Source organism: Mirounga angustirostris, unplaced genomic scaffold (genome assembly GCF_029215605.1).
Source record: "Mirounga angustirostris isolate CCGP_5_RB_7025 unplaced genomic scaffold, mMirAng1.0.hap1 SCAF_6, whole genome shotgun sequence".
Taxonomy (NCBI): Eukaryota; Metazoa; Chordata; class Mammalia; order Carnivora; family Phocidae; genus Mirounga; species Mirounga angustirostris.
Genome location: NW_026991714.1, coordinates 127,893,187 through 127,917,543, shown reverse-complemented (window position 1 = coordinate 127,917,543; position 24,357 = coordinate 127,893,187). Strand labels below are relative to the sequence as shown.

Genomic DNA, 24,357 nt, shown 5'->3' with positions numbered 1-24,357 from the left:
AGCTAACACAGAAAGTGCTTTCTGTATTCAGAGATATTACAGATATGTCATGTCAAAGCACATGACACATTCGGTATTTAGAAGAACTCCCTAGATAGATGGCTGCCTTTCAACCAATTATACTTGTGCTAGCTGATGTATACATTTTAGGTTAAATTCAAAGGAAGTGCTGGGTGGCTTGGTAGTGTTATATCAGAAAAGAATTAGAAGAGGAAAACAAACTAGGTTCTTAAAGATAGAGAAAGGAAGAAAGGAAGGAGTAAAACTGCTGTCATTCCACCACTACTATAATAAGCTGATATTCTATCACTATTAAAATAAGAGATACTCTAAAAAAGGAAGAAAACAGCAACCCGATTTTACAAATTTTGTTTTCTGTTCTTTAAATACTGCTACCCTGATCCCAACTGTCAAAGTATTCCTGGCACAGAAATTACCAATAACTGAGTATTTCAAAATAAAGCTAAGTAATATTTAAGTCTAACAAACATACCAAATTCTTGCTTGCCCATTTTCAGCAGCTGCTATACAAACTGCTCTACTCAGGGAAATTGTTCAGGAGATCTTAATTTCTCAGGATATTCCTGAGAAAACTAAATGCTTCATTATTTGAGGGAAAAAAAGTCCGTAATTAACAGTTATTGAGCTCACACAACAGTAACAAAATCTGCTTTAAAATATTGCGACATCTACAAATGTACACAAGCAAAGTTATGCGGCACACCATCAGGGATCAGACAAAAACCACCTTTAGATAGGGAAGGTGCTTATTTAAGACAAAGCTAACAAAATATGCTCCCTCTGGCCACGCATATCACCTTGTTTACTTACGAGTCCTGGGGGGGCAGCCAATATACAATTTTAAACACGGAGATTTTGCAGCAGCACTAACAGTTATTTCAAAGCTAAAATGACAGAAAACGGAACAACAGCCCAGCTGTAGTCTCTATGACAGTGACATGAGCTGGTAATGTAAGAGATCAAATGTTTTTCAAGTCAAACAGCACTGGTGCCTGTTATACTGGAACATGTAGCTTACTCCCTAAAAGCCTGCCTCCTGCTCTTTTAAGATAAACAAGCTCAACTAAGCACTGAGATGCTCTGATAAGAAGGATGGAAGAGACGGAGCTGCACCAGGGAGTGACAAGGCAAGGGCATGAAGGAGCAGCAAACGTGCTTTTGTTAACTTTCAAGTTATAGAATGTATCGTGATACAGCAGTTTAATACTTCACCGTTAAAAGTATAGCTATAGGAGTACAAATTTCTGTCAATACATATGGGGATTAAAAAAAAAAAAGCTAAAACAGTTACCTGTTTTATGAATAGGAGAGGTATCGCACAGCGTTTGAACACATTCAGCTTTGTGACTTAATCAAAGGTTTGAACATCAATTTAGGAATGACTGTGAGTATATAAAAGAGTTTGTAATTATGTTAATATGCTCCACATCAGAAGTCACAGTCTATTTAAACTCTAAAGGTTTTTTATTTGAAAGGCTTGATTCAAAAACAAAAAACTTCATACCTTGTCCTTTCAAGTAGATTTTTTTTTTTTACATTTTATTCTGCTTAACATCCCAGTGAGGTCAACAAACCACATCTATTTGTAACAATGTGGCTTAGTATTTTAAAAATCCCAAGAGGCTTGCTAGGGGGCATTTATATACTACTGTAGATTGTTTTGCTTGAGAGAACTAAGGCAACTATCATTCATTCAGGAAAAAAAACACAAGGAGTTTCAAGCATATGCTTTCACTGTTTAAAATACAATTGGCAATGCACAAAGTAGCCAAACAAGCATGGTAAAATAAACAAAAATTCACCAGGGAGATCTGGGATTAAAAGTCACAGTAATAAAAAACCAAACTCACGTATCATGTGAACAAAAGTGTAACTAGCTTAATTTGCCTCTCTTACCTTTAAATCTACATGAATCTTAATGTTTTTTGTTTTCTTTTTCAAGATATTACCTTTATGATTAGGTGTTTAGGACAGAGCCTTTCACAATTTTCTTTCCTGCCTTATTTATACAATATTTCATCCAGAGATCCTCTGCATATAGTTTGTGTGAATTAAGAGGCAAACATTTGCTTCTACTAATAAGGACATCTGGTTATTTTTGTAACTCAAAGACATCTGCATTCTGTAGGTCTTTTTGATTTCTCAAAACGGGGTTGAGAACTATAGAACCCCTTAGGATGTATGCCAAAATCCTTTCTCTCTGCAGATTAGTTATTCCTGTCATCCTTGTTCCTGATCTTTTTCTGCTAAATGACTTTCGTCACCTTGGATATCTTCCCTGCTTTGGTGTTCCCATTTTATTACAATTCAACAATGTCATGAAAAAAATTAAAGCCTCTCTACCTATTGTGGAGTAAAAATGAAATCATTCTACATAAGTAAGTAAATGTCTGAAAACCAGACTGGACTAGGTTAAGATTTGTGTTTAGGTGTGTATTTCAATTGTGAACTGTCCCTTGTCTAATCACTCTCCTTTTTTTTTTTTTATTAAAAAAAATTACTATTTTGTGGGCTTATTATCCTCTGGACTTTCCCACTAATTATACAAAACCTTCATGAATTTTCAGGTCTTTAAAATTACAAATATCATCTCCTCTTACATAGACTTATATAGACTTTTGGTTCCCAACGGTGGAAAAACAGTCCAACATAGGCCTTGAAGGATATGCATTAAAGAACTGCAACGTATCAATAAGAAATCAAATATCACACTTTTTTTTTTTTTATATACCTTGCTCTCTTCTTAAAATGCCAAAGAGACTAACTATACTCCTTATTCAGGATACTTGAGTTTAAGCTGTAACTTTTGCTTTTACTGTAAATTTGGCTTTCTCATTTTCTGCTCATCTCCACTACAGAGGCTTAAAAAACTACAATGAGGGAAAATAACGTTTTTCAACAGAAAACAGCTAATATCATTTACACTGACTACATTCTCATAGCCTCTAAGTAGCCGGATACCAAAGTAGTACTGGCCTGAGAGATTGAAAATTTAAGTAAGAGGGCTGCTATTTCTGGAGGGTCGAGGGTTATAAATACCAATTCACGTCTTCAATTTTTCATTTGTTAATATTACCAAACAACAAAATGAAAATAAAACCAACACAGATGAACGTGGAAGTTCTACCAGGAGTAGTTTAACAAATTTACTTGGAAAGATGGCTAATTTTACTGCTCCAGGAATAAACAACCTGTAGGTTTGCTGTAGTTGCTTTAACAATGCTCTTTGATGTATAACAAATTTAAAAATAGTTTTCTTTTTCTCCAATAGAAGATTTGTTTTTTAGAACAACACAAATGGTTTCTACTTAAAAGATATGTTTATGTGTTATTCTAACAAAATTATTTCTCTTAAGCCTACGGTCTTAAATTATTGGAATGCTAGAGAATGGTTATATACGTTAAATCTTCCATTTTGCTAAGTATACAGAATTTTGTTTATGCATTCCTGACAAATCCTACAAATAATTTATGTCATTCCTTTCCACACTATAACTGTTCTTAATCTAAAGAATCACAAGAAATCTATATTTCCTTTTCTCAGAATTACCTGAAAAGTCACTACAATTTTAAAAAGTTTTACTATCATTTAGCAGAAGTAAAGTTTTCTTTGGAAATAGTAATGATCCTTTGTTGACGAAAGAAAAACAAGTGAGAAACATTAATCCAAATGTGTTCCAGAACTATTCAATCTTGGCTCAGCATCTCAATTTTAAAGTGACCTTTTGGGGCGCCTGGGTGGCTCAGTTGGTTAAGCGACTGCCTTCAGCTCAGGTCATGATCCTGGAGTCCCGGGATCGAGTCCCGCATCGGGCTCCCAGCTCAGCAGGGAGTCTGCTTCTCCCTCTGACCCTCCTCCCTCTCATGCTCTCTGTCTCTCATTCTCTCTCTCTCAAATAAATAAATAAAATCTTTAAAAAAAAAAAAAAAGATTCTCTCTCTCCCTCTGCCCCTCCCCTGTCCTAAAAAAATAAGTAAGTAAATAAATAAATAGGTACTGTTTCAAAGACCAAAAATAAATAAATAAAGTGACCTTTTAATTTAAATAATCATGCTAAAATGATAAAAATAATGATTAGCCAAGTTAAGTTGGCTAATTTAATTTAGTTAAAATTAATTAAAATCAATGATTTTTTAAAAATCTGTTATTAGTATCATCAATAGCATATTGTGTTATGGATAAAAAAATGCTTTACCAATTTCAGAGTTTTGTAATGGATGACTGGTTTGACAGAGATCAAACATTAGTTTTAATACCACAGTACTTGCTCTTGCAGCACAGAACCTGTGAACACCACAATAGCCAACTCTGGTGTTAAAGTTGGTTTTACCACAATTCCTTCTTGTGGAAACCAATGTACCTCTTGCTCTTGCAATGAAGTAAATGAAGGAATAGTTGACCTCAAAACCAGTTGCCTATCACTGACTGCAGTACAAAAGGCATTCTGGGTAGTGGTCGGTAAAGAAAGCATAGCCATTTCTAAATGCCACTAGTTCCCAGCATCTCTTTTCCTTCTGAGTGGAATGAAGCCTGCAAGCACTGACTGGTGGGTCATTCGACCCACGAGGGCCTGGAAAGGTTTCAAGAATAACAGAGGTCATGTAATTGCCAAAAGAGCATTAGCCACTCAATCATAATGGATAATTAAATGACCTACATGATTCCTGAAATAGCTGCTCTATATTTGGTCTATTACTTGCGTCCCTCAAGATGAGCTACTCGTCTGGTCTGCCTTGACCCGCAGAAGTCCAACCTGCGCCTGAAAACTAGCTGCATGCTTCTATTGCTTTGTAAATCCGCCCCCCACCCCCCGCACCTCCAAGTAGTCATGCCCCACACTATGCTTTCAAGAGGACACACATAAAAAAAATCAATCTTGTATCCTTCTCCCTATTGTGCTCTCTGGAATACAAATGACTAAAGCAAAGAAAAAAAAAATTAGTAAATTCCTGGTTTAGATCTTTAGGGGATAGAAGGAAGAAACATAAGAACCACAAAGAAGGAAAGTCATGATAACATTTTTTTTAAAGTTTTGCTCAATACGCCTCCAAAGAATTTTACATTTGATTATAAAGCTAGTCAGGGCAGCAAGTCATTAAAACTCCAATTGCCTGGACTGCATTTTTGATGGTGTGGGCTATTAGAATCTTTCCTGGCCTAGTTTTTTAGTCCATACAGAAAGTAAACTGCCTCTCAACAAAATGAAATATACCAGGAACCAATTGTTTATATAATAGAAGTAGCAAAAGGAACAAGAATCTCTATACTTCACATTTTCATCTTTCTATAAATAGTTCGACAATCTCACTATAATACTTGATCAAAAATATAACCAAATAGAAGCAAACAGCATGAAATGGCAAAAATGTACAGAAGTATATGCTTCTTTAGGAGAAAAAGGTCTGCCTGTGGCCTTGGAGTAGCTGCATATCAAGCAAACACAACAGAAAGAGGCAAGAGACAAGTAACCAAAGACAACTACACAATAATGGCAAGGAACAAGGCATGTGAGGGACAAAAGAGCTCACATTTAGAATACCTTGGAGGCTAGTAGGATTTTTCTGTTTCCACAGGAAATTATGTAGCTTGAGGCTACTGACTACCCTGATCTCTTACTAGTACATGAATGGCTTATTAAACCTAGAACGTATCTGTTTTAGTTAACTTCTGGGCAGGGAGGGGGCTAGAAGGGGGAAAGAGAACAAAATGTACTTAAACGCTGAATTTTTTCTCCAGGCTGAATGCCTTTCATCCAATAAGACATTCAAAGCAGTGACCCAGCAAATGGATTGAAAAAGCAATCTTCCGTCCCAGTGCCACATTACCATTCCTATTCAGTATTCTCCATGAGATATCTCAATCAGCTGTGTGTAAGTGACAACGCAGCCCATTGCTGGGTTAATTAAACATTTGACTTTAACACCCTCCCCGTCATTAAGCAAATAAAAACAGATAATTCAAACTGCACTTCATCCTCAGGGTACACAACACACATGTCAAAATTAAGAGAGTCCAAGGCCTCTGGGGAATTCTATTGGGGCTATAATCAGCTTAAATCTTATCTGGTTTATCAATTATTCTATTGATTAAACCAAACCGGTTATATACAACTCCTCTGCCACATGGGATTGATGTCAACAGAGCAAGAAAATAACTCCAGGAGGTTCCAAACTGATTTAAAAAGAGACCAACAGACAGACCAATAATAGTCGATTATTACATACCAGTGATCCATACACTGAAAAGTTGATTCTTAGTTTCAGGCGGGTGAAGTGAACTGTTTCCAATCACTGTGTCCCCTTTGCTATACCTCAGAGTTGGCTTGACTAAATTTATGTCTTGGAAGATCAACATATTTTCTGATTTAAACAGAAGCTACCATACTCAGCAACTGAAATATTTTATAGATACTAACCCTAAACTGTAACACAATCTCAAGGAAAACTAACATTTTTTCTCTTCTTCTTACCTGTCTGCATGTGACCAGAAACACACAGGGATGAAAGTGGACATACTTGAAAGTTCATTCTCCTAAAAATATGCAATCATCCAACTATTCCAGTGTCCCCAAACACCATATTTTTGAAAAAGAGAGATTCTAAGAAATCAGAAAGACCTTACCATAGCTACAAAGACGTGACTCCTTTTATTAATTCCAAAGGTAAACATCTTCAAAGCCACTAGTAAGAACGATGAAAATACAGAGCTGTATCTTTAAATGAACAACATACCAAGTTTCTACTGGATTTTTAAAAACACAATTTAGATACTCCCCTGCTCAATTCATTGTGTAATATCCTTCAAATGTCCAGAATCCTTATCACAAGGCCATGCCCTCCTGTATATGAGAAAAGCAGTAATAAAACCTACTGGCAAAAAGGAGGGGTGGGGGAAGAGACTATGATACACCTGATATCTGTACACTCGTACCTATGCTCTTCAGAAACAAAATTTGTTTACTGCTATGTTGGCACCACATGTGCAATCAACCATAATTTAACTTATCTCCTTCAGATTTTTTGTTTTCAGGCAGACTAAGTAAGAAACCTGCATTAGCATGCTGTATTCTACACTCACCACTAGAAATACTGAGGGTGCTATTTGTAATTGTATTCTTTTTAAGAGGTTTGTTCTCTGCAGCTGTTTTCTGCTTGCAGTGTATTTTGTGTAATCAGCACATCATCATAAATACATTGGCTGTTCCCCTGAGGGTAGCTGTCAGTGTTTAATTTACAGAACAACCTGGCCAATGTGAATTTTAACACTATAGCACTATGGCAAGGAGTTACCACACTCTGTGAAAAACAGGTTTCTATGAATTTTTATATCAAGGGCTGGTCCCAGGACAATTTAGGTGCTAGAAATAGACTGTTTAAAGAAGCATTTTATACCTTGTATGCAATGCACTCTTTCCCATTTACAGCCTTAGAAGAAGCCCTGAACAAACTACCAAACCACAAGTGGGCACTACCAATTCTGGAGACAAGGACTGAAAATCTATGATCTACCAGCAGGAGGCACTGTAATAAATGTTACCCATCTCTTTAAGCTACACATAAAACTACCAAAAACAATACTGACCCCTTAGAAAGTGTCTAAAGGCAGAAGGAAAAGCCATTTAAGAGACAGACTAGTCTGAAATATGCATATCACTCTTTTTGCTGAGATGAGTTATATGTGATATGAACATTAGTATACAGCTTCCTTAGGACTGCTGCTAAGCCATTAAGCTCAATGAATGGGAAAAACACATTAAACTAATGGTTATTCAGTTGTAGTCCCCCCAAATTATATGCACAGTACCTGGTATATAGGTTCTCAATAAATGTCTAATACATAACTATAAGCTCCTTGAGGACAGGGTCTGACTCTTAATTTATGCCCAATACTTTGTACAGTACCTGGCACACAGAAGGTTCTCTATATATGAATTAAATGGAATTGTGGCTAGTTGTGAATGGCAATGTTGTTTGTAAAGCTTTAGATCTATATGATGTCAAAGGCATTCTCTAAATCAGTAAAATGCCCTTAAAGCCTATATAGAGTGCGTATCAGATATTTCAGTCATTTCCATCAAAGCCATTTATACAAAAAAACCTAAGTAGCTCAATCTTACAATAAAAAACAAACTTGCCTACAAAATATTGGATTATTTCAGACTTATTTTAATAAAAATTATATAGAAGAGATTAAAACTTTTATAAAACTTTGTTTCTTTCATACAATAAAATTAAAAGATCATTTTAAATGCTCAGAAAGGTAACCGATAGCACTTCTCTATTAGTGAAGTGGTATTACATGCACGCATACACATTCTATAAATCAAGTGATTACGCATATGTATTTTTCTGTGAAGGGCTATTTTACAAGTCAGAATGCTTAAACTGGATCAAATCAATTCATGCTGAGTTCTCCTCAGTGTGTTTGCTTTTAAAGTTGTACAGAATTATACGTTCATGATATTTTACAAAAAGCATTAAATTGTAACTAACAGATTCTTTTTTTAGAAAAGGAAGAGAATTACCTACTTCACTTCTGAGAATTTCAAACTTGCCCAAATTTGTGGTAAAGTTAAATTTTAAAAGATTAGCTAGAGCAACAGAGATTTGTAGAACTTGCTCTGATACTGCTGTAATTAAAGTGTTTTTCCTATAACAACTTTTAAAATTTTATAAAGCATACTCATGTATAGCAAATTTGTTAATACTCTTAAATTGACTGATCTCAGTATTTTCACAACCATAAGAAATTTTATTTAAGAACCCAAACCCTATAACATTCTTCCCTTCTGTGATGCTAAGACATTTCAAAAAAGTAATTCCTTTTTACATTTGTGTCATATGAAAGGCAAAATAAGAAAGAACATGATCCATTAACTCAGTACATTTGGATTTGTTTTCACCCATTACATTAGAGGTTAGAAGCTTTAAATTCAGTTGAATATTGACAACTTAATACTTCTCAAAAATTTTTGTGCCTAATAAAACCTATCTTTTTAATGGAGAAATTAATCACTTTCTTTCTTCTTAGATTTAGAATTACAAAAACACATCCTGAGACCTTTTGAACTAAACTGCATGGGGTTAGACTGAGGTCACACCAGATCAGGAGACTGCATGATCTCTTCCCTGGAGACCATGTAGTAGTTCCATAGGCTGCCGTTAGATAGCAGCACAGTACACACCATCAGTCATTGTCCCACAGCCTCTCCCGTTAAGGGATGTGTGTGTATGTGTGCGCGCGTGCGCGTCCCGCGCGCACACACTCTAATTCAATTAGTGCAGTCGGCAACTCCAGAAAAGAGTAATTCAATTAGTGCATTGTGGAGCTCTACAGTACCTCTAAGCAGATGTTCACCATCTTCAGGAACTAGAGCTAGGTTTAAAATACCTATACCAGATATGCCACCACATTATGTCATTTTTCAAAGTGCTCACATATGCTTTTCTGGCTTCAAAGAAAAGGTGAGGAAACAAACCCAGGCTAAGTTCCTAGAGATTTTTCTATCCCCTACACCAAAGAAGGATTTCGGTTTTAGGCTGCAGTAATTAAATTACATAATCCAAATTATGTTCAAAACAAGATGTTTCCCTGTACACTACACTATTACACACTTTTGCAGCACTGACTCTAGTTACGAATGCCACATTGTAATAAGGACACTGTCAAGGTGGAATGCGCTGACAAGGAAGGACAACAGAATGATAATGCCCTCCACCAAAATAAGAGGTTATAAAAATGGCAGAAATGAATACTGATATTTTCCAAAGAAATACTAAAAGAACCAGGAATATTCACCCTGAAAACAGAAAATATAAGCAACATGATAGCTATCCTCAAACATATAAATATATGAACATGAAAACAATTACTCTATATTACTCTGAAAGGCAGAATTCTAATCACTAAATGAACAAAAGTTTGACTCCTTCTTGTGAGAACACTTTGAATCAACAGTGAAAAAGAAAACAAGATGCCTCAACAAGTTAGGCTTGGCAGTGATCAAGGAGAGATTATATGACCCCGTGCCAAATATTTCATAAAGGATTCCTAATATGCAACCAAATGGCTTTTTATATCTCTCCCAATACTGAAATTCTAAGGTTCTATGAATACACTGATTTTTGCTCTTAAGGCAAGCCTGGACTTTAGGTAATAAAGCTAATCATTATTATGGAGGTGTGGCTGTATAAAAGCCGTGGGCTCAGGCATTTTCACAGTAACTGATGCATTAATAATACACCAAGAGAAGAAATTTTATAGTTTCTCTGTGTTAAGATTTAGAAGATTTCATAAATGTACATATTTATAGCCTTATTTCTTTGATAAGCACTTGCACACCTCTTATTCTTCCAAGATTGAAAAGAATGGTTTGTTTTTATTCATCCTCAAGAAATCAGACAATGAGAAATCAATTTCTCTTAACAACGATTTCTGAACTCCCCCGCCCCAACTGAGTCAAGATGGTGGGTTCTCGGGGTTCTCCTAGGTTAAATGGAAATCTACATCAATATTTATGCTTTAAAAATAGAGAGCAATACTTAAAACAATAACTAAATCTCAATATTCCTCCCTTTGGTCTTGCACTGTATTTTGTTAAGTGAGGACCTAATTCTGGATACCAGGGAGCAGGGCAGTATTTTACAAATATTATCTCCTCTCTTTCAGCATGACCTCAAAGGAGGTAATTAAAAATGTCAAAAATGATGACCACCATTTTTCCAGTGCATTTCACTATGTATTTATGATAGAGACTAGCTCTCCTGCCTTTCACATTTGCAAAGAGAGAGAGCTAAGCTAAACAGCTGTCCTTTAAAAACATCAATAGTGTTAAAATAACAACCATCAATAGTGTTAATTCAAGTACTTTCAACACAAACCCCTACTTTTTCATTCTCCAGAAGAATTATAAAAGGTCATTCTCACTTAAAACTTTACTGGCAAGGTCTATGCCCCCCAAAATGGATTAAGATAATAGCATACATCTACTGACAGTGCTGCTTTCTCAGGAAGAAAAATCTTAAAAATATAAAATATTTGTTGTTTTAAGATATATTGCAACTGAATACAAACAGCAACAGAAAACACATTCTACTACTAGAAAATATTTACCAAGAATCTATGGTTTGGCTTTTTCAACAAAGATTTTCTATTAAAAATAGAAATTTGTACTAATACAAACATAATGGTTCCCCCACATGACCTATTCATCAACCTTACTATAAATACGAATTTTGCACATTTAAAAAAAGTTCTTTTTCTTGCTAAAATTTTAAGTCTTTCATAATGAGCCACTTCCCAAAGACACTGGATAATTACAGCAATTAATAACATAGCCGAATTAATTTTGATGTGACTGACAATACTGTTATATAGGAGGCTATCTATATAGTAGACTATCAGTTTAACAAACTATGTTAATCCATCTTTTCTCTTTACCCACCACTGCTTTCCCAACCTACCGCCTCCACAGAAACCGAGCAGAGACCTAAACTGATTCTTCCTTACAACAGAGTGTTCCATAAACCCCCAGATTAATGAACTAACCCAACTTCAGTCTCCTTTTGCCCATGCCTCACAGCCTGCACTTATGTTCCAGTGTTAAGTTCATTTGGCTCCATCAGCACCACTTCTCTTTAACATTGTCCCTTCTCATGCATTTAAGGCAACTACTTCCAACCCTATCAATGAGAGCAGACAAATGGGGGAGAAAGGAATGAACTGCAAACACCTCAAACAAGAAAGGTTGCTTAAAAAACCAAGTGTCACATTCTGACAGTCAATATTTCATAGCCAATACAAGGAATGTGCAACGACACTGCAACTTTAAATCTTTTCCTCCTATGTCAGTCTCTCTTTCTCTCATTGTAATGCCAAAGGGAACAGCAATCAGAGTGGAGATGTTCAACGTGATAGAGGTCAGGACACCATCGGATCAACGTACCAGAAACACGACCTTGTTTATTTTTTTTTCCACAGTATTATTGTTTACAGGGTGCTTTGCTCGTGTACCTTGTGGTTCTTAGCTAAAAGATGAAATTACAGCCCAGGATGAAGCGCTCAGGCACACATCCAATTTGTGTTTCCATCTCAGAAAACAAAAAGCTTCTAAGGCCCTCAGGCTGCCATTCAAACTTGGAGGCTGACATTTTTAACAGCATGAACCAGAGACTGGCAGAGAGAATGATATAATGCATTTCTGACTTGTCAATCAAAGACCTCACCTCTGCTGTCTTGTAAACAGTTGGGGGCCATCTAACTACATTCATAAACCTAGGGAGAGCTTACTGCCAGCTGGGGTGCTGGAGCCACATGCTCTGGCTTCTATTCACCAAAATCACGATTCAGTTTTATAATCTCACTGTAAATAGTCCGTAGGCACATTTCCAGGACTACTGGAATAGAACCAGAGTAGGGAATACAAAAGAGATTCTGGTCAAATACTGCATTATTTTCAAGCTGTTGGAATCCTGTACCCATTTTATCCTCATTTTACCAATTCCCCCCAAAGGACTGCACTATGCTGCAACTGAAATGCTTAAAAAAATTAATGGCCTTCCAACTTGAAAATCTAGGGGAAATATACAAATATCATACTAGAAATTTCCCTTATGTTTTATTACCAGTAAAGAAACGGGCACTCACCTAAAAACATGGCTCATGCAAAGGGTAGAAACTGCAATGAACAAAAGCAACTGTATTTTAGTGAAACTAATCATGTGTTTTCTTTCAAATACAAAACTTTACATACTACACAAAAGCTTTGTATTTACTAGTTTGAAGTAGTGCACTATATGTATTTGTGTGTGTGTGTGTGTGTGTGTGTGAAACATGCAAACATAAAATGAGTACTTATCCCTCTACTCTTTCCCTTCTGTTTATGACCTCTAACACACACACAAAAAATAAGATCAAACCAGGCTAAGATTTGAACTTTTGCTAAAGGATCATATACGAAAATGCATATACTCTTTCTTAATGTCAATTTTACAGGGCACAGAATTCCAATTTAATTCATATCAAGACACAGATACTAGGTTTGCAACAAAGGTCTTGAGGATTTGAATGGTACACCTGAGAACTTTAAAAGGCAGATGACAGATAACCCAGCAGGGGGAAAGTACACTGCAACATGCCGTTTCATAATGACGTACTGTATCTTAGACCCAAATAACTATTTCAAAATATAATAGACTTGGTCTCCAGAGGACTGGGCCAGAGAATATATAAAAGCTCAAAGCTACTCAACATCACTCTCAGGAAAAACAAAACTCATGGGTATCACCTCCCAACAGTAAAGTATTACAATTCTTAGAGGCCTATGCAGCTAAACAAGTGAAAAAAATTTTCCCCAATAAGGCTGTCACAAATAACCTGGGTTTCTCTCTTTGTGAAAAATGACAAAGAAGTTTCCTAAATGCTGCCTATCTACCAAGATTGCACATCTTGACAGTCCACATAAAATACTAAGTCTAGAAACTAACACAAGGAAGGACAGCAAGACAGCAAAGCACTACCACACAAAGCAGAACAATAGTGAAAGATGGTACAAATGGCTGTGGCAGTCACAAAACAACCAACATTGACTCCTGAATAGCACAAAAAGAACACCTATGATACTCCGGCCTCAACTCAGCACAAAGATGGAAGTAACGAGAAGGTAATCTTGGAATATAAAGAAAGTAATATGTACCTCAGAAGATCCAGGTCAGTCTTAACTGCCACAGCAAGAATTGGTCTGATAAGGACAGTGCATCCACAGAGGCTCCCATCACCCTTAAAGTTTTCATCAATTCCATTTTTCCAGTCTGTGCTTCCTACCCTGGGGCAACCCCAGGCCCCTTGGGGTACCTGTACTCTTCCTCTGGCCATTAGGGGTCATGTTGAACTTAAAGCAATTAGGGAAAATCCAACATTATTAACATAAAAGCTAAGCCCTCATTATGGAGTGAAGAGTTTAACTTTTCAGAAAGACCTGGGATCGAGCCCCGCATCTGGCTCCCTGCTCAGCAGGGAATCTGCTTCTCCCTCTGCCCCTCTCCCCTGCTCATGTTCTCTCTCTCTCAAATAAATAAATAACAATGAATAAAAAAATTTTAAAAAGAATGATTAGGAAAGAATTTTAAGGAAATCTGATTGTCTCACAATAATTTGGTTTACTCTAAACATTAGATGATAATGCACATCAGCCTGTAAATGAACATTACCAGCATCAGAGACATGTGAAAATACTCAGCAATGGAGCAATCTATTATTACAAAACTTGAAATAATTAGTGTAATTAAATAATCTAAGTGGGCATTTTGAAAGATAAATCGGTCCTAATGATTCCTCCAAGAAATACTACTTCCAGGATAAGGTAAAATGCAGCAAATTCAGTTCATCTCTCCTTTTCTTAGTGAAATTCGTATAAACAAACATTGAAAGGGTAGAAGCTGAACAATAAATTCCAATGCTAGCTAAAATGGTTTTTTAAAATCTATAATTATACTTTCTTTTTAAGAAGTGATCATCAGGGGACGCCTGGGTGCCTCAGATGGTTAAGCGTCTGCCTTCGGCTCAGGTCATGATCCCGGGGTCCTGGGATCGAGTCCCGCATTGGGCTCCCTGCTCGGTGGGGAGCCTGCTTCTCCCTCTCCCTCTGCTGCTCCCCCTGCTTGTGCTCTCTTGCTCTGTCAAATAAATAGATAAAATCTTTAAAAATAATAAGAAGAAAGAAAGAAAGAAAGAAGTGATCGTCAGGGGTGCCTGGGTGGCTCAGTTGGTTAAGCGTCTGCCTTCGGCTCAGGTCATGGTCCCAGGGTCCTGGGATCCCCCAGCATCGGGCTCTCTGCTCATCAGGGAGCCTGCTTCTCCCTTTCCTCCCTGCTCATGCGCTCTCTATCTCTGTCGCTATCTCTATCTCTCTCAAATAAATAAAATGTTAAAAAAAAAAAAAAAGAAGTGATCTTCAATGATAGATTTCCAACATTTTGCACATGTACTTTAATTTTGTGCCTAATCAAGCCTAAAGGGTCACTTTCAGTATGCTTAATGAATTCCATCTTTTCTCTAGACTGTTGTTTATCACTACTATCATCATTTTAATTTTCCCAGTGTCTATTCTTTCATAGAATAAGGGTAAAATGCAATAAAATAGTCAAATAATTGCACAAACACACGCTGTTGTGAAGATAAAGATGTCGACATCATTGAAACTGAACTGTTAACTGGCTGGCAGTGCCACTATTTAAGAGCTTGAAATGTGCACTTGGTCATCAACAAGAGTCCAAATTCAGCACACAAAATCCAATTCAGAGGGGATCATCATAGTGTGAGCTGTATGACAGCCAAATGTGTAAAATTTGAGGACTACCCATATATCAGATTCAGCATGTTTTCATTTTTTCCATGTAAATGCACTGTGGTCTTTGGAATGTTTAATTATCATGACTTCTTTCTGAATACACAACAGTTGTGTGTATCTATGTGTGGTACCATCAGCAATTCAATGCTTTCTCTCCTCCTGCTCTATATATGTTGACAGTTTTCTTCAAATTATTTAAGTCCATTCATTTGTTCAGCAAAAATTCATAAAGTACATACTTTGTATCAAACAGTGTACTTGCCACTGGAAATATAAAATGAACAAAACATAGTCCTCCTCTCAAGAAACTTAAGTCTAGTGAGGGAACAAATGAAATAGTGTATCAGTGCTATGACAGAGATATCTATTGCATGCCCTGGGTACAGATGCTCTAATGAGGTTAAGGGGGAGGGTGAAAAGATCAGCGAGGACCTTTATCCTAGAGGTAAAACTACCTGAGTTGAATCACAGAGATTATTAAGTAGCCAGGTAGATAAATGTGGAAGGTAGGGGGTTAGGGAGAATAGGTGTTTTCTGTAGGGTTCTCCAGGTAGGGAGAACAGAATTTGCAAAGACACAGATACATAAGAGAACACAGCACCTTTAGAGAACTGTAAATCTGAAATGGCTAAGAATTACATGAGAGGAAAGTGGTGGCAAACCACTCAATTACATGAATGGTAAACCAAGTTCAAACTATGTTCAATTTACAAACATGTGAGCAACTGCCATGAGATAAAGAAGATGGAAATCAATGAAAGTGACTGATGAATGTAGAATTTGGACAAGAACAGGACATAGTTAAAATTCAAAAGTGTTAGCTTCAATAAAGTGGTAATATCTAGGAGGACACTTAAAATATTCCTTCTTTCTTCTTGTCTGTATTTTCTACAATACTAAAATTTTAATTTTTATATAATTTTATGCTTAAATGGAATAGAAAGTATTTTAAAACTGAACTACAGGGGCGCCTGGGTGGCTCAGTCGTTAAGTGCCTGCCTTCGGCTCAGGTCATGATCCCAGGGTCCTGGGATCGAGCCCCGCATCGGGCTCCCTGCTCCGTGGGAAGCCTGCTTCTTCCTCTCCCACTCCCCCTGCTTGTGTTCCTTCTCTCGCTGTGTCTCTGTCAAATAAATAAATAAAATCTTTAAAAATAAATAAATAAATAAAAATAAAACTGAACTACATTTGCCCAGACATGCCTGTGTGTGTACCTGCATGCACAAATGGATGTCATTCCAGATTAAAGGAAACTAACATGATGATTATCTTAAAGTGCAAGAATCATGGGTGATACTTTCTTGTTTATAGATTTACCAAATAATTGATATATTCTACAATAAACAATAAAATAGTTTTATAAGCAGGGGAAAATGTGTGTTCCCCGCATCCCCCCCCCCCCACACAAAATAAAGGCATTTTTTTATCTGCCCCTATATGTGAACTAATGTAAAAGCTGTAACTGGGATAAACATAGGTCAAATGTCAACATATGCACAAAAAAGAACTAAATTTTTTATTGTAGAGAAATTATGCTGTACTGAGATTGTTCATATACACTGGGGGGGGGGGGCGGGCATCACCTAGGGCTTGATAAGCATTTCTGTCACGGGAAAATTTTCCTTAATGATATTGTTTTCTGATAAGATTTGAATATTAGTTTATAGTGAGTGTGATAAGACATGCTGCCCTAAAACTTCAAATGTAAAATGAAGACTTCCATATATACATTCTGAATAATCCTTAATTTTCCTAGTACTGTTCCATTTTAACATTTCACTTAGCAGATGGTAAGGTTTAATAGACCTCTATTTTTTTTTTAAAGATTTTATTTATTTATTTGACAGAGACACAGCGAGAGAGGGAACACAAGCAGGGGGGAGTGGGAGAGGGAGAAGCAGGCTTCCCGCTGAGCAAGGAGACCGATGTGGGGCTCAATCCCAAGACCCTGGGATCATGACCTGAGCCGAAGGCAGACGCTTAACAACTGAGCCACCCAGGCGCCCTGACCTCTAAATATTCTTAAACAATAAAATACACTGTCTCTCCTAAAGTCAACCCCCAACAATTTTAACCTTTGACAAGGGACCCTTGTTAATATTAAAATATTACATGGTTCATTTAGCTCAAGATTTCCCTAAAAAACTACAGCTATACTTGACACCTAAAATATTCTAAGGTCATATAAATCTAGTTATATTCTTACTGTTAGAATTTCTCTTCTTTCAATGTCTAAAGAAAATAAAGAATCTTAATTACTCAGCTATTTTTAAGTACTTTCTCTCTACTGCTCATTCTCATTTAATATCATAGACAATAAGATCACCACTTGCTGAGGATCAGCAAATGATTCCACAAAATACATCCACTGTTAATCAACAGAAATCCTCTTAATCACCCATATACTTTCCAGGACAAACCAATGGAATGATGAAATTGAAAATATGTTCAAATTAACTATGTCCTCATAGAATCTATTTAAACAATATTTTCAGCATCTTTTCTGTCACTAGCTTAAAATGTATGGTGTGAAATGTTAATAATCAAACCATCCCAATATTGCCATTTCCATCCGAGTTACTGATGATAATCCAACAGACTCAATAATGATTCTAAGGCTCTTCTTTTTCTATTGTCATAGAATTTTGACTTTGAAGGTACTTCAAATTTACTAAAGGACTGCAATGATTTCAAAGAAAAAAATACCATGAAGCTATTACCAGCTCACATCCTTAAACATATTTGGCAATATTACTAAATGAGTATTCTTTCTGGGATAACTACTTTGAAGATATACTTGACTGTCTCTCTTCTTTAAGTTTTTATTTTAATTCCAGTTAGTTATCATACAGTGTAATATTAGTTTCAGGTATACAATATAGTGATTCAACACTTCCATACAACACCCAGTGCTCATCACAGCAAGTACCCTCCTTAATCCCCATCACTTGTTTCACCCACCACCCCCCAACCTCCCCTATGGTAACCAGTTTGTTCTCTATAGTTAGAAGTCTGTTTCTTGGTTTGCTTCTCTCTCTCCCTCTTTTTTTCCCTTTGCTCATTTATTCTGTTTCTTAAATTCCATATGAGTGAAAGCATATGTATTTGTCTTTCTCTGACTTACTTTGCTTAGCATAATACTCTCTAGTTCCATCCATGTTGCTGCAAATGACAAGATTTCACTCTTTTTTATGGTTGAGTAATATTCCATTGTATATGTATACCACATCTTCTTTATCCATTCATCAGTCGATGGGACACTTGACTATTTCCATTTGATTGTCTCTTTTTAAGTTAAAAATACACTTTGTTTTATGACCCAGCAATTCCATTCTTAGGCATTTACCAAGAGAAATAAAAACAGATGTCCACAAAAGGACTTGTACAAACTGTATAGAGTAGCTTTATTCATAGTAGTCAAAAAAATGGAAACAAGCCAAATGTCTATTAATGGACAAATGGATAAATTGTGGCACAGTAATACAATGGAACATATTCAGCAATAAAAAAGAATAAATTACTGATAAACATAACTAAATGGACAAATCTCAAAAACATATTGATCAAAAGAAAAAAGACACAAAAGAATCTATGCTATATGAGTTTATTTATATGAAGTTGAAGAATAGGCAAAACTAATCTTTGGTGGCAAATCAGAATAGTCACTGCATAGTACTTTTACATCTTTCTAGTTTGGATTTAATTTTATTCACCTATTTAGATTTTTGTTAATGTAAAATTTACACTCAGTGAAATACACAGATCTAAAGTGTACTCTCAGATGAGTTTGACAAATCTATACATTTATGTAACCTCATTCTCAAGATACAGAACATTTTCATAATCTGAGAAAGTTCCTTTCACTGCAGTCTGCTGAACCCAGAGTCACAATGATTTTTTTCTCCCTCATTTTTTCCTATCAGTTTTGTAATTTTAGCTCATATTAGGCCTATGATCCAATCTGAGTTAGTTTTTGTATATGGTGCTATGTAACAGTTGAGGTTCATTATTTTGCACATAGATGTCCAATTGTTCCAACATGATCTGTTGAAAAGATTGAGACCAATGCATTTTAATGTAACAGAGCACAAAAAGTTTACTGATATGGTTTCAGATTCTATACTGTAATAATCTTTAAGAAATTACAACTAACTGAAAAGGGTATTAAAGTACCTCTTACATTTCTGTGTGGTTGGATATTCTCCATATATTCAAAACACTACATCACAACAGATTGAATGCAGAAACAGAAATGAGAATCCAGCTGTCGTTTATTAATCCAGACATTAGAGAGATTTATAAAAAATGTAATACAATGCTAGTCTTAATTTTTTTAGAAAGGTTATTTTTAATAAAATATTTTATTTGTACGGTTTTTTTTTAAGAATTTATTTATTTAGGGCGCCTGGGTGGCTCAGTTGGTTAAGCGACTGCCTTCGGCTCAGGTCATGATCCTGGAGTCCCGGGATCGAGTCCCACATCGGGCTCCCCTGCTCAGCAGGGAGTCTGCTTCTCCCTCTGACCTTCCCCCCTCTCATGTGCTCTCTCTCTCACTCTCTCAAATAAATGAATAAATAAAATCTTAAAAAAAAAAAAAGAATTTATTTATTTATATGAGAAAGAGGGAGAGTGAGAAGGAATAGCAGACTCCCCGCTGAGCAGAGAGCCCGATGTGGGACTGGATCCCAGGACTCTGGGATCATGACCTGAGCCGAAGGCAGATGCTTAACCAACTGAGCCACCCAGGTGCCCTAAAATATTTTATTTGTATTAGCATGTGATAGGGCTTTTTTTTAAAAAATATTTTATTCATTTATTCATGAGAGACAGAGAGAGAAAGAGAAAGGCAAAGGCAGAGAGAGAAGCAGGCTCCCCGTGAAGCAAGGAGTCTGATGCAGGACTTGATCCCAGGACCCTGGGATCACGACCTGAGCGGAAGGCACTTAACCAACTGAGCCACCCAGGTGCCCCAGAATGGGTTTATTATAGTTACTTTAAATGAAGTAATAAATTAATACTTAAATTTTTCCTCAGTTCTAATTTCAAATAGTAAATATCAATAGATATAACCCATATAAATAAAAGCACTTTGGTGTCCTCAATAATTTTTAAGAATGCAAAGGAGTACCAGACCAAAACCAAACTGCCACCATCTCTCTCTTCAATTACTGAAATTGTCCTTAAAATAGCTAGAGTAGGGCGCCTGGGTGGCTCAGTCGTTAAGCGTCTGCCTTCGGCTCAGGTCATGATCCCAGGGTCCTGGGATCGAGTTCCACATTGGGCTCCCTGCTCTGCGGGAAACCTGCTTCTCCCTCTCCCACTCCCCCTGCTTGTGTTCCTACTCTCGCTATGTCTCTATCAAAAAAATAAATAAAATCTTTAAAAAAAAAAACTAAAAAAAAAAAATAGCTAGAGTAATACATCTAAATGCAAATCTGGGGGTGCCTGGGTGGCTCAGTCAGTTAAGCATCTACCTTCTGCTCATGTCATGACCTCGGGGTCCTGGGATGGAGCCCCGCATCATGGGGGAGTCTGCTTCTCCCTCTCCCTCTGCCCCTCCCACCTCCACTCATGTGTATGCTCTCTCTCTCTCTAATAAATAAATAAATAAATTTTTACCAATAATAAGAAAAATTAATGCAAATCTGATCAGGCCAAACTTGTATTTAAGTCCTTTCAACAGCTTACTGTTCTTAGCATCAAGGCTAAGATGACCCACAAATCATTTCTGCATGATCAAGCTTCCCAGTCTTTCCTAGCTCCATTCTCCTCCTTCTCTGAAATAATAGTCTTTTTTCAGTAGAGTCATTAAATGCACCAAGCTCCACCTGTCCCCAGGGTCTTCGCATTGCCTCTTCCTTAGGCCTGAAATGTTTCCCCCTCCTCCCTTTTGCCTAGTTAATTCCTACTCATCCTCAAGACCTTAACTCAAACATTACCTGATCTTCCTTACCCTCACCCTCGGATTAGATCACGTTCCTCATTTATATATTCTTATGGCTCTCTGCACATTTCTCTCATAGGATTTTTCAGTTTGGGAGTTTATACTCTGGGGGTTATGTGATTTAATAGAAATATAATAATTATACATATAACCATTTGCCTATGCGTCATATGCATTTTTCTAAGATCAATAGTTCTCTTCAAATTCTCAAAGGAGTCCATGACCCCTGTGTAGTGAAGAACTAACCTTACCCAGCGATAGGTCTGGCCTCTGCCTTTGGCTACTGGGAGGTGGTATCTAGGCCTCGGGAACTTCTTTACCTAAGAGGGTGTCTTTCTTTGCCTGAGGATTTTGGCCACTGGACAAATGTGACTTACAGTGGAGGCTTTGAGCCATACTTTATCAGTTCCAATCCTGAGAGGAAATGGAGACTGAAAGCATTAGTGTGACCTACAGAAGGGGCTAGATACTAACAGTCAGCCATGCAAGCAGTTTGTAATTGGGCCCCCGAAAAATTCTAGACACAAAAGACTTGGGTAAATTCCCCTCATTGGCAATACCTTGTGTATACTGTCATATACTATGGCCAGGTCATGAATCCATGGGGAGATGATGAAGTTCTAAGTTTGGTCCCCTTGAGAATCTGCCCATGTGTCTCTTTCTTGTGGCTAATTTTAACCTGCATTCTTGCCCTGTACTAAATTGTAAGTATAATAGCTTTCAGTGAGTTCTGTGAGTCCTTTCTAGTGAATTATCAAACATGAATGTGGTCATGGGGGCTCCTAGACTTGCAACTGGTGTCTGAAATGAGGGCGGTCTTCCAGTGACTATTCTCTTAGACTTTGTGGTTTGGCTAAACTTATTACAACCTCCAAAAGATTAAAAACCCACAGGTTAGTCCATGAGCTCCTCAACAGCAGAAACTTTATCAATATGACATGTAGCAAAAGTTTAAATACTTGAAATAAATGGATACTGTCAGGATAGCACTATTCTCTAACAACAACAGCAATAATATGAATGATGATGAAGATGGTAACCACAGCAGCCATTTACTGCATGCCTTTACTGTAGTCCCCATGTACAGATGGGGAACATAAGGATGAGGGTGAAATGACTTGCTCAAGATCATACTAGTGACAAAGACAGTATGTAAGCCGTGATTTAACTAATGTTAGAAGCCTATGCACTTTCATATATTGTATCTCCTAAGACAAGCAAAGGAAGTTTAATATTATGTTTTACAAAGGACATATAGAAATATCTAGCATTATCACCACTAAAACAGTATCATTAAGGACCAGCAATTGTTAGCACAGTTCAGGAATGGAGAATACTTAACTTCCTCTCTTTTAACTAAGACTTTAGTCATAAGCATTCTGATGCTTGCTTACAGCTTGCATTTGAAATTCTTCTAAATAGAGTAAAAACTACATAGGTTAAAAACAAACAAAAAGCTAACTTGTGTATTACTATTAAATGTGAAACACAAACTGCAAATACCTGAGGTGAACAGATAACATTTCTGCCAAGAAAATCAGCATATATAGTACCCTAATCTGTAAGATATGGACATCAAGCTCTTTCTTACATGTTTCTCTACAAATGTTCCATTCTCTCTATAGATTTCTCTCACAGCCTAGATTGTCCTAATAGCCTCTAAGAAAGGCTAAAGGAACTAGAATCTGTCAGTTCATGCAAGACCAGCTGGATTGTTTCAAGCTGAATATTGTACTCAAGGTCTTAAAAGGCCTTTCCACCTTGAAACTAGACCTGTTAATTAAGAGATAATTAAATACAGATCTTACCCCAAAATATATAGAGGAGTATAATAACCAGGAGACACTCTGAATTAGAGTACTTTTTATTTTTAATAATCATAAGAAAAACACAAGAAGGTGTCAAGGCAACTGGTTGTAATTAATTAATTACATTAATTGGCTTTATGTAAGTCCAGAGCAAACATTACATAATAAATGCTATTGGTTGAAATTACTTTAAAATTCACTATCATACTTGTACTAGATATGAAAACCAACAGTCAACTTGTGCTGTATCAATTCTGGCAAACCAATCACAGTAATAAAAATGTCTTAAGAGTGGATCAGTCTGGGTCTACATTAAAAATGAATCGTTAAAGGAGTACTGAGTGATGTGAAATACAGGCAATATGAAGGAGAGAAAGTGAACATAAGTAGAGCATAGGAAAGAAGGAGGACACACGAATGAAATCAGACACACACACTAATGCCCGCAAATAACCCACAGAGACAGAGAAAGTACCTGGAAAGCTGTGAGTGCGCCAGTCCCTGGGTTATACAGGCATCGCAGCGAAGGCATGCTGTCCGCCAGGCTGGAGCAGCCCAGCCACAGAGACCTGGGCATAGAGCACTGCAGAGAGAGGACAACTATGAGATGGGACAGTATGAGACAGGATGGCACAGATTACAGGAATTTTCAAGGCTTGACTGAATGCAATATTCCAGTTGCAGCTGGCCTTTATGACAGAAACATATTCAAGAAACATACTACTTACTATTTCTAACCCCGGAGAGAACCTTGAAAGGGGCGCTAGTGGCCAAAAGGCAAGCGGAAAGAAAGGAGGTTATAGGTAAAAAAAACAAATAGTAAAAAATTTTTGTCTCTGTTCTTTTATGTATGAGTCTAAAGGAAATCTACTTCTTAATCCAACTAATCAATTCTTTTCCTCTGTGCACCTCATCTCCCATAAATTCACCACAGGGTGAAATACTGTAAAGACTAAACAGAAAAAGAACACTTCATGGTAATTTCCTTATTAGGAATGGTATATTAGAAAACAAAATACAACAGGAAAGTTGTTTTTTTTTTTTTTAGAAGGTGGCGAGAAGGAAAAGAGAAAGTATTATACCCCCACAGCTTTGACAGCAGCCAACTCTGCACGGTTTGCGTACGTTTTATGTATCTTGTCAGTCTGCTATTCATTAACCAAAATGCATAGTTACCATAGCAGCTGCCTCTTCCATCTTTCCAGATGGATTGGGGGGTGGGGTGGGGGGAGGACAA

General features: G+C 36.8%; 1 protein-coding gene across 9 annotated transcripts in view; it reads right to left on the bottom strand.

The window, feature by feature from the left end:
• Positions 1–24,357, bottom strand: part of BTRC (beta-transducin repeat containing E3 ubiquitin protein ligase) — a 188,744-nt gene that overhangs the window by 96,419 nt on the left and 67,968 nt on the right. For 7 of the 9 annotated variants that reach the window (XR_010412555.1, XR_010412554.1, XM_054508347.2 and 4 more), the window contains exon 2: positions 23,596–23,703. The exons of the other annotated variants lie outside the window; for them this stretch is intronic. Coding sequence is in view for 5 of the 7 variants with exons in the window: in XM_045878649.3 (XP_045734605.1) it covers positions 23,596–23,703 (108 nt within the window). In the remaining 2 variants the exon portion in view is untranslated. The remainder of the gene's footprint in view (positions 1–23,595; positions 23,704–24,357) is intronic. 9 annotated transcript variants of the gene reach the window in all.